General features: G+C 38.9%; 1 protein-coding gene across 3 annotated transcripts in view; it reads left to right on the forward strand.

The window, feature by feature from the left end:
• Positions 1-12,077, forward strand: part of NVL (nuclear VCP like) — a 43,650-nt gene that overhangs the window by 23,574 nt on the left and 7,999 nt on the right. For 2 of the 3 annotated variants that reach the window (XM_008495311.2, XM_030448733.1), the window contains exon 19: positions 10,124-10,230. In XM_008495311.2, the coding sequence (XP_008493533.1) occupies positions 10,124-10,230 (107 nt within the window). Of the gene's footprint in view, positions 1-10,123; positions 10,231-10,639; positions 10,932-12,077 lie in introns of those variants that run through there. The other variant, XM_030448736.1, reaches the window with a different exon arrangement.

The raw sequence follows: 12,077 nt of genomic DNA on the forward strand, positions 1-12,077 counted from the left end.
AGTAACTTGGGATATGAATTCCAGCACTTTTGAAGCTGAGGAAACATCAAGCTTAACTTCCTGCAGTGCTACCTCAGATGTACCATAGGTATACCTGGAGCAAATATTTTTAGGGCCAATATGTGTCCATGGCACTGTTTTCAGCTAACTACTCCTCTTCTAGATGCAGCTGAATGCAAGTAATCTAGTAGCTTTACAAGGGCCAGTTTAGAGTAAATGTTGCTTATGTTAATTTCAAGATGTGAATACTTGCATGTGGCAGGTTTGCCCCATTTCTCAGCTTTGCTTAGTTTACATTTACACTATTTCAGTACTTGCTTGCAGGTAGAATTTTCATGCATACATGGAATAGACATCTGTGCAATTGTTAATCCATCCCTTAAAACACTTATACTGGATGCAATTATATTATTATGGTCGTATAAAGTGCCTCTGTAATGGTTTGGGGATTTAATTATTTTTTTTTCAGTTTGAGAAAGTGTTGCCTTGTTCAGCTGCAGTGGTAGATGTACTATTTTACTGTATCAGAATAGATAAAATTTAAAAGCTGTCCTGAGTAGTGAATGTTTAACTAATATTTCAGGCAAGCTGGGGAATTTGCTGGCTCAAATTCAGCAGTGTATTACTAGCTAGCAACAGTGATGAAGTGAATTTGTTGTAAAAATGCCAAATAGAAAGAAAATACAAACAGAGGTAATAAATATAGTCAAATTGAAGTGTATGCATGTATCTAGAAATTCTGCCAATGGAAGTGAATTTTTATCTTGATAAAGGAATTTTTTTGCTAGCACGATGAAATACCTTTTTCTGAATGGCAAAGCTTGGCGTATCTAACTTTTTCTAGAGGAGATAGTGAACTCTGCACTTTGCAATAAGATGGGTTTCTTGCTTCAGAAGTGTATCATCTGTGTGCATGAATGACACTTTGGTTAAGTTTAGAGTACAAACTTTACTGTTATATCTGCCTTTTTTGTTGTGAATAGTTTCCAATTGATGCAGCTTTTATCAGAATAACTTTTACTGAAGTTGTGGTTAAATTGGGGAAACTGATTTTTCCCTTTCATGTTTTATTCACTGTTCATGGGGCCTAGGAATAAGCAGAGTTCACCAGATTAAATTTTGCTACTATGGTCTGGGTACTTGTTTTGCTGATTGAGGATGGTAATGGAACTTGGACACCAGAGTGCAAAGAGTAGATGTGTTTTACTGGTGATAACTGAATAATACAACCAAATAAGAAAAATACAGAACAAAACACCTAAAGCAGACAGATAGAAAATATATGGAGTAATGCATCAAATCATAACTACATAAAATAAGGGACAGTGATTAAGAGAGATCCATCACCACTTACATATGTTACCATCATTCAGATCCACAGTCACTGGGGAGCCCCAGTTACAGTGAGGATTTGGAGAACCCTTCCCAGAAAGTGGGAAAGTCGTACACAGGGAGTCCACCCATAGGTGAGGCATCCAAAGTTGCTGCAAGGGGGTCCAGCTTTATATATTTAACAAGCTGCAAGTCAAGATGACTTTGCATATTACACTATGTGGAAACATCTGTTTCATCTCTTGACCAGCCATGACCAGGAAGGGGCCAGAGTCCAGTTGGCAGGGTTTTCTCCAGCATCATCTCCTTTGAAGCATCAAGTTAATTATTTCTAATAAGTGATGTTTTTAATGATTAATACAAGTATATAATTTCAATTATATTTAATATACAAGGACACCAGCTCAATTATTATTTTACTATATCCATACAAGGCAACTCTGGCCTGGGCCCATTGCCCAAGGCTCAGCACTACCATACAAGGACAGGATTCATCTATAGGTCAACTCTGGCTTGAGCCTATTGTCCAAGCCTTAGCACTACAATACTTCATAGGAGCACACTGCAGGTAGAGAACAGTGATGTCTATGCTAGTAAAGCAGTCTTACCACCCTACGAATGAAATGTCCAAGCAGAGACTTGTAGAACCATAGCTTATACTGGCTGGGATATTTAAATGATTCCCACAATGACTGTAAGCCATGGTGTCTGAAAACCTCTTTTGTTTATAAGTCTGATGATTGTATGAAATTTTTTTTGGTCATATTTATGTTGAACAGAAGTGCTGAAGGGCTGTTTACAAATGTAAATAGTGTATGTGTCCCAGCAGAGCTTCCTGAAATCTTCCACTGGGCCAGTTCTGTAAAGTGTGAGATGTCATCTTTTTTTAATCCACATTAGTATAATTTAATAGGAAAGAAAGTGACTTTTCAAGATTTTTCTTTTTCAGAGTGCTTTTTGCATTTTTTTGCATGCATGGTAGCTTCTATAGTTGGTTGCTGTTACCATTCATGACTGCTAGTGTGCATTGTCAGCATTATAGTCTTGGAGACCATGAAGTTAAAATAAGTCTTCTCTCACAGAAATATTATAAAGAATAATAGTACTAGCATTAGGGTAGCAGTGGCTCAACCAGTTTTGGCATCGAGCTGTGTTCCTGGCACAGTTGTTCCTGTGAGGTAGAACAGTTGTGACAAGATATTACTATGAAATGGTGATGTTTTATATTCCCCATGGCTGAAGACTGCAGAATTCTTCTTTTATAATAGGTTTTTAGGACTTGGAACATTAAAATTCCCATTTTGCCAAAAGGCCAGGCAGAATAGGTTGGTTCCTTTATTTATCCATTGTTCCTTGTATATTACTAGAGTTGGAAGGGACCTTTAGAGATCATCTAGTCCAACTCTCCCACTAAAGAAGGATCACCTACATTACATTACACAAGTCTGCATCCAGGTGGGTTTTGAGTATTTCCAGAGAAGGGGACACCGCAGCCTCCATGGGCAGCCTGTTCCAGTGTCTTGTCACCCTTGTAGTAAAAAAACAGTTTTCCTATGTTTAAATGGAACTTCCTGTGTTCCAGCTTATGCCCATTGGCCCTCATCCTGTCACTGGGAACTACTGAGAAGAGCTTGGCTCCATCTTCCTTACACCCACCCTTTAGATACTTGCAGACATTACCAAGGTCTCCCCTCAGCCTTATCTTCTCCAGGCTTGAGTCCCAGCTCTCTCAACCTTTCCTCATAAGAGGGATGATGATTTCATCAATCATCTTTGTTGCCTTCCACTGGACTCCAGTAGTTCCCTGTCTCATGAACTGGGGAACCCAGAACTGGATGCAGTATTCCAGCTGTGGCCTCACCAGGGCAGAGTATAGGGGGAGAGTGACTCCCTCTTTATGCAGTTTGGGATTCTCTTGGCCTTCCTGGCAACAAGAGCACACTGCTGTCTCATGGATGACTGTCTATCAGGCCCCCCTGATCCCTCTCCTTAAAACTGCTTTCCAGCAGGTCCACCCCTAACCTATATTGGAGCATGGTATTTTTCCTCCCCAGGTGCAGGACCCTACACTTGCCCATAATGAACCTCATTAGGTTCTTCTCTGCCCAGCTCTCCAGCCTGTCCAGTGCATGCAGGATTGCAGCACATCCGTCTGGAGTGTTAGCCACCCTTCCCAGTTTTGTATCATCAGAACTTGCTGAGGGTACACTGTCCTCTCTTCCAGGTCACTGATGACCATGTTGAACAAGATCAGGCAGAGTATTGACCCCTGGGGGACAGCTATCAATCTGCATAACTGTCCACTCATCCAGCCCGCACTTAATGAGTTTCCTACTGAGGATGTTATGGGAGACAGTATCAAAAACCTTGCTGAAATCGAGGTAGACAACATACACTGCTCTCCCCTTATCTAGTCTTATCTAGCCAGCCAGTAACAATGTCATAGAAAAGCACTTGGGTTGGTTTCCCTTGGGTAAATCCATTCTGATTTCTCCCAATGACATTCTTTGCTTTCCCATGTTTTGTGATGAGGTCCAGAATGACTTTTTTCTAACACCTTATCTGGGAGAGATGTGAGACTAACCAGCCTGTAATTCTGAGTCTTCCTTCTTGCTCTTTTTGAAGACTGGAGTGACATCAGCCCTTCTCCAGTCCACAGGCACCTCTCTTGTTCATGACCTTTCAAAGATGATGGAGAGTGGCCTAACAATAACATCTGCCATCTCCCATCAGGGCCTCTGGATTTATGGACAAAGTGGTCTAACCTGGTCCTCCTCTACTGAAGGAGATTCTTCCTCTCTCCGGACCCTTTCTCTTTCCTCCAGGGTCTGGGATTCAAGAGGGTAGGCTTTTTCAATGAAGACTGAAGCAAAGAAGGCATTCAATAACTCTGCCCCTCTAGGGTACCCATCTCATTTATCAGTGGGCCTACATTTCCTCTGTTCTTCTATTTTTTAATTGATGTGCTAGAAGAAACCCTTCTTGTGGTCCTTGATACTCCTCAGCAGCTTTAGTTCCAGGTGGTCCTCAGCTTTCCCTGTTAAGTGCCTGCATTCTCTAACTACATTCCTGTATTCCTCTCAAGTGGCCAATCCTGTTTTCCACATTCTGCAGATTTCCTTCTTCCCTTTAATTTTTTTCCAGAAGACACTTACTCGTCCATGCAGGTCTCCTCTAATTGATTTATTCCTCATAGAGATGCACCAGTCTTGAGCTTGGAGCAACTACTGTCTGAAAGTTGCTCAGCTCTCACGGGCATCCATACCTTCCAGAGCCCTGACCCATGGAATTCCTCTGAGTAGATCTTTGAAGAGGCTCCACTTTGCAGTCCTGAACTCCAGGGTTGTAATCTTACTTACTTCTCTACTTCTTCCACACAAAGTAGTAAACTCCACATTTTGTGATCATTACAGCATTTTTATATTTTATATATTTACATTTTATCATATAAAATCTGCAAGTGTTAATTCTTATTCTGGCAGTGTTGAAATAAGCTTCTAATCTATCCTTAAAAGCAGGATATTTGAATGGTTTTTGAACTTACTTAGTGATTTTGAAAGTCCTCTGTAGAGCTTTTTTGACTACTGCTAAATTATCAGGGATACAGCGTCTCAATCTCTTTCCTCATTAATGCAGAACCAGTGTCAAATTTTTAAAGCATTCAGTTTCATCAGAAAGGGAAAAAAGAGACAGAAATGTCAAACCCTTTTAGAAACTTTGTGCATCAAAATAATGAGTCTTTTTCAGTCTAATTTCTTCCCCAAATGTGAGACTAAATACCGTCAAGCACTACTCTTAACTAAGGTCTGAAATTTCCACCATTTTCTAGCTACCAGTTTAAGTCTCATTATTGGATGCTGCTACTTTCTACTCTTTTCTGACTTCCCAAGCTTTGAACATTTATAAAATCTTTAGAGAAATGCTGACTAAGGCATCATCAGCCCTTAATCATGGGATCTAAGGAACTGTGTGTAACCTGAGAAAACAGACAAGAAATCAGTGAAATGCTACAATCTGATAGTGATTTATGCTTGAGGGAAATTGTGATGTCTTCACTTCTAGTCATGGTCTTTTTTAGCTAGCTTATTAACTCTTGCAGAATTCCCCTTCTACTGTTACCTTAGAGCATGGTCCTCATTTCAGTGAGTTCTATTTTTCTTTATCAAGTTTATATTAGTTTTTTAGAGCTATTCAATTGAACCACATTTTGAAACACAGTGAAAAAATAATCTTCAATGTCTGACAATAGTTTCAGTTTTTAGGTTTGGGTTTGTTTTTTTTTATATTTTATACCTATTTATAAATGCTGTGGAATTAAAGACAAGATCTAAGAAAAGCATCTACTGTGTGAGGCATGGAACTATTTCTTTCATGATAGTTTTAATTCACACAAATTAAATTTCTGCATTTCACCAGCCCTTGAATGTTATATATCTTTTTCCACTTAAGTGGAGTTTGTTTGCTTAGCAGAAGGAAAGTTGTGAACTGCAGTGTTCATTTAGAGTCTCAGAAAACCTTTTAGAACTTCTGAGCCTAAATTCCAACACACAGAATCATAGAATGGCTATGTTTACAGAGGATCTTACAGATCATCTACATCCAACTCCCCTGCCATGAGCAGGAACACCTACCACTAGATCAGATTGATCAAAGCCCTGACCAATGTGGCTCTGGATATTTGCAGGGAGTGGACATCCACAACTTCTCTGAGCAACCTGTTTCAGTGTCTTACCACCCTCATAGTAAAGAATTTCCTCCCAATATCTCACCTAAATCTCCCCTCTTCCAGTTTTAAACCATTGCCCCTTGTCCTCTCACTACACACCCATGTGAAAAGTCCTATCTTAGCTTTCTTGTAGGCCACCTTCAGGTACTGGAAAGCACCTAAGGTCACCTCAAAGCTTCCTCTAGGCTGAACAGCCCAAATTTCCTCAGCCTGTCTGCACAGGGGAGGTGCTCTACATCATTTTTGTGGCTCTCCTCTGGACATGGTCAAGGAACTCTACATTCTTCTTATGTTGGGGACTCCAGAATTGGACATGGTCCTCCAGGTGGGGTCTCACAAGAGCAGAGCAGAGCAGAGGGGGAGAATCACTTCCCTCAACTGGCTGGCTACCCTGCTTCTGATGCAGCCTAGGACACAGTTGGCTTTCTGGGCTGCAAGTGCACATCGAAAGCTCATATTAAGCTTCTGGCCCACTTTTCTCCTCCCAAGCTGTATTTGTGTATGGGGTTACCTCAGCCTGGGTGCAGAACCTTGCATTTGGCCTTGATGAACTTTATGCGGTTTGCATGAGTTTACGTGAGCCTGTCAGGGTCCCTCTGGATGCCATCCCTTTCCTCCAGTGTGTTGACTCCATCACACAGTTTGGTGTCATCAGCAAATGCAGAGCGTGCACTCAGTTCCACTGCCCATGTTGCTGACAAAGATGTTAAACAGCACTGGTCCAATTACTGACCCCTGAGGAACACCAGTTGTGACATTGAGCCATTGATCACAACTTTTTGGGTGTGACCATCCACCCCGTTCCTTATCCAATGAGCGGTCTGTCCATCAGAACTGTATTGTTCAAGCTTAGAGACCAGAATGTCATGTGGGACTGTGTTGAATCATTTGCACAGGTCTGGATAGATAATATCTGTTACTCTGCCTTTGGCCACTGAGGCTGTGACCCCATTGTAAAAGGTCACTAAATCTGTCAGGCAGGAATTGCCCTTTACTAAGGGCTGTCACCAGTCACTCCTTTGTTATCCACATGCCTTAGCAGAGCCTTGAGGGGGATCTGCTCCATGGTCTTGCCAGGCACAGAGGTGAGACTGACTGGCCTGTAGTGCTCTGGGTCGTCGTCTTTTCGCGTTTTTGAAAATGGGGGTTATGTTTCCACTCTTCTAGACAGCAGGAACTTCACCAGCATGACTTTTCAAATATGATGGATAGTGGTTCTGCAACTTCATCTAGCAGCTCATCATGAATGTGAGGACCTATATCTTGTATATTTCAAATATAATTTAAAAAGCTGCAGTTGAGTATATGAAAAGTTTGATGGACTCAGCAGAATGATCACTGTTGCTGTTAAGCACATAAACATTGTTGACTCAAGCACAGTTGAGATAAGACATGAATAATCAACTGGAAATTAGTGTAATAGATTTTATTATAGGACAATAGAATTTCACATTATAAGGATTCGGGCAAAGCTACTTTCAATGGAATTCAATGAAGAGAATAAAATTTTGCAATACTTTGGAGAGCAACAAACTGAAATTTTACATAATTCTCTAGAGGCCAGCACCTGTTTTTACCTTTAAAAATAAAGTGAGGAATGGATGTATTCTAAATGACTCATTATGTAATTTAGCATATTATTTGGGAAATGGTACTACTGTCTTTTAACAAAATAGTCAACATCATTGACTACATCAGAAAGCTGTGACAGAAAAGTATTAGACATTTCTCGTAATAGATGTATATTCTGTCTCTAAGACAACTGCTTGGAAAAAAAGTGCTGTGAGTTACCAAATTTTCCATGTTTCACTTTCAAACTTGAAAGATAACTATAGGCTTTGAAAGACTTTCCTACAATAACTACCTTAATCTTATTAACATTTTAAATGATCCAAAATTAGTTTACTCTCTTCTGTTTAGATAAGTTTTGAGATAATAGCAAAAGAACATCATGGTTTGAAATTCCTAAAAGGGGATCATTATTCAGTTCTTTAAACAGAAATGAAGTTCATTTAATGAGACTTTGACCAATGAGTTAAATAGTACTTTTCTGTGTTACATGACTTGAATTTTCAAGAGCTTCACTCCCAGGTCTGAATCAGCAGAGGGAAGTGAACTGACTCATATTAAGATGAGGGGTGTCAATATCCAATTTTAAAACACAATTTATCTTCTAATTGTAAACAGCCATTATTGGATCTTATTGAGTTAGTATGAGTTGTGATAACTCTTTGAATGCAGGCAATGGAGTTGTTTACATGCAAATTGATTAATATATTTAGACCATATTACTTTGTATAATTGGGCAACTGCTGTGTTCTCAGTATTCAAAATAGTAACAATATTTGCCATATCAAATGTAGTATTTTAAAAGCTTTTGAAACTTTAGAATAGGGAAATTATCAAGTGCATGGTGTTGTAATTCAGTCCCTCCTGAGAGTATTTGTTTTGATGTCTGTTGTGCAAGCTTCAGCTTAATGTGGCAAGACTTCTGTCCTCAGAGACACAGAAACAGGTCCACTTGTACCAAGAGCAAGAGGAAGTATCATATAGCAGTGTGCACAGATGTATAAGGAAGATGTTGTCTGGGCAGAGATTCTGTTTAACCCTTGTTTTCACTGATCTGGTTTATATTAATACATTGAGTTCTTCATTTTGACCCTCAGCATTCTCATCACATTCTTCATAGCTCACTTTAGCCTACACAGATGCAGCTGGCCATGACTACCTTAGGGGGAAAAAAATTGCTTTTATCCAGGAAAAAGTGCAGCAATTTTTAATGTGGGCACCTCATTCTACTTTTTGTCCTTTAAGCATAGGTGAGAAAGTGACTTGAACAAAATTATGCATATCTTTTAAAAGTGAATCAAGACTACATTCTGGAGGGATTAGGTAGTTAGAATTTTGATAGAGTTTAAGCAAACTTTTTTCATTTGTGAAAAAGGAATAGCTGTGTTTCCGTGCTACTGTTTTGCAGGTTGTTGTTTGTTTGTGGTTTTTGGTTTTTTGGTTGGTTGGTTGGCTGTTTTGGTTTTGGGTTTTTGTTGGTGTGGGGTTTTTTGTTTTTCTTTTCATTTTCTTTTACACATCTGTACTGGAAGGATTAACAGCTTGCCTTTTCCCACTTAACATTTAGATTGCTGTTAGCTACATTTTATCAAGAGTATGATGATTGTAAGGGTTATGACAGGTTCATTTGGAGTCCTTGATAGTTTCCAGCCTAAGACATAGGTGAACCTTTCAATAACATTCTTGCAATAGCTACCTGACATAGCTGTATTGCTTTCAGACATAAAAAGTCTGTTATGCCAGAAGTACAGTTGTCTTTATATCTTCTGTGGGCACTTTTATTGTTTTGCTGTTCACATTAATATGTAGGATAGCACAGAATCATTTAGGTTGGGGGAAAAGCCCTTAAGATAATGAAGACCAAACATTTAACCTAACACTGCCAAGGCCACCACTAAATCATGTCCTTCAGCATCACATCTACACATCTTTTAAATACCTCCAACCATGGTGACTCAATAGAATTTTTTATTGAAACAGAAAGTAACTTGCCATCCTTTTGGGTAGATAGGGAAATGGGAAATATGGAAGCCTTTTTTGTGTATTTGTTATTCTTAATTTATCACTATGCCTTCCAGGCACATTTGCAACAGTTAATACAGGTAGAGTTCCTTCCAGTAGAACAAACTGGAAGTATATTTTTTCCCTTGTTATGACTTAATGTGGAATTCCTCACTTGACCATGCTAGATATGACCGTACAAACGTTCTAGTACTGTGTTGCCAAAGATAGAGTTGTCTTCTTTTGTTAAGAGATTAAACTTTAATTTATGATCCATTTTTGAGGAGATGCATCTTAACTGTACTGTGTCATAGAGACTCCTACTTGGCAAAGACAAAACTGTTTCAATCAGCTATTTTAATGGTCTCAGAGCACAAATCATGCCACAAATCCGTCTTTGAACGTCAGTGCAAGTAGGTATCTATTTCTTTCCTAAAAGTGTATCTCATTTCTGGATTTTTTTTCCGTTTCTTTCCCTCTTGCCTCCACCCCAAGATATAATTGACCCAGCTATCCTGCGTCCTGGTAGACTGGATAAAACACTCTATGTGGGGTTGCCACCACCAAAAGATCGACTTGCTATTTTAAAGACCATCACCAAAGTGAGTATTTGGAAAAAAAATCATTATCTCGAAGCTTGTTGGAATGATTTAAGACAAATTAAATTTTACAGAGAATTGCAGGATCTCGTCTCATTAAACACTTTTAGGTATTACATGAAGTCATCAAAATAAACCATCAGCTGCATTTGCTGTTAAATTTGCTCTGAGACTGTAAGGTGTTAATAAATCTTAAGTAAAGCAAACCTCTTAAATATAGGAGCTGCTGCCTTTATAGTCACAGTTGAAACAGATTTAATTAAAAGATTGCAATCTGTGTGAGTAATGGAATTAATGATAATGAAATGTTGTGTAAGCTTTTCTAAGGGCGGGTTTCCACACATTCACCAAATTAATCACAAGCTCCAGCTGTATTTCCTCAGCAGTAATTGTGACTCTTAATTGCCTTTAGGATTGTCATGGTTTAGCAGTTTGGGCGGACTACAAACCTAAGGACAGAATTACTCTATTTTCACCCCCCTGCCTCTCACACCCCATCTCCCCCCAGCTCTGCAAAGGGAAGATAAAAGGGGAATAAAGACAGGAGACTTTGAGTTGGAAACTGAAAGCAATTGGACACAGATTTACTAACACAAGGGAAAGGTAATAACATAAGGGATGAAGTAAAAAATAATGCAAATATATATACAGCCTAATAGATAGGGGCTCTGACAAGCACGTGCTGAGCTGGTGGTAAAGAACAGTGTCCCAACCCGCAGCAAGCGGAAAAAAAGAGGGTGGAGCTGCTGCCTTTCCCTATCTTTATAGAGTATGGCAGGAAATGGGAGAGAATTGATCCCTCCCTCTGCGTTCCACCCCTCTCAGAGTCCGAAAGCCCTCCTTCAGTTCCTCCTGTTCAAACTGTGACAAGGATTAAAGGAAGCTTGTGATGATAGAGGTTGTAGGTCAAAGTAAATGTGAAAATGTAAAATACTGCTGTTGTATGTTGGTCCTTCCTGTGGTTAAGGGCCTGTTCTGCCACTTCAGAAATTTGAATAATGGAATTAATTCTATTTAAGTAGTTCTCTAATATGGTACAGAAGTAATCAAGACCTTGAAAAAAGAATTTAAGAAAGCATTATTAATCACTCTGATATTTCCTGCTTTTTCCAGTAGATCGACATCAATAAGAAAGGTGTCCCAAGTGATTTTTGTTAATCTGCAAAAGGAGATGAGAAAAGAGAAAAAATTGCACAGTATTATGAAAAGTGTGGAACAGATTTGTAAAAAAGATAATTTAGACTTATGTAAGCATAAAGTTGTGGCATAGGCAATAATTAATCCCATTGGAGAATTCAGAAACTTAGAACTCATTCAAGCATGTTCTTTCATGCCAAAAATGAAAAAGGTGTTCAAAAGTCAGGCTCTCATTACAAATTCAGGATATTAGACTTTCCTGCATTTGTTCTGTTTATTAATTAATGGTGTAAAAAGTAAATATACCCCCACTTGCTATTAGCAGTAGATAAGTTTATTGTTTCTAAGTTTTATAAAAAACTTCTTACAACCTTGTTCTGAAAGATGATTGCCTTTTAAGAGAGATAATCTAAGTGCAACATCCATTAATCATTTTTCTTATATATTGTGAATAATTATGGGTTTTATTTTACTAAATTATTTTTAAGAATAACTCGTGTTCTTTAAAGATTGAGCTTATATGTTTGTTCTGGCTTTATACAAACACCTTGTTCTTCTGGAAGAAGTGGTTAGTAAGGGTCAGTCACTAGATTGTCCAAACAGAACAGAAGGATTCTGGTACAGAGTTTATGTCCACTCTGTTTTTTTAACATACAGGTTTTGAGTCTTGCTCTCCCTAATTTTTGCAGGAGAATCTTAGGGAATTTTTTGTC

The sequence above is a fragment of the Calypte anna genome, chromosome 3 (assembly GCF_003957555.1).
Source record: "Calypte anna isolate BGI_N300 chromosome 3, bCalAnn1_v1.p, whole genome shotgun sequence".
NCBI classification, from domain to species: domain Eukaryota; kingdom Metazoa; phylum Chordata; class Aves; order Apodiformes; family Trochilidae; genus Calypte; species Calypte anna.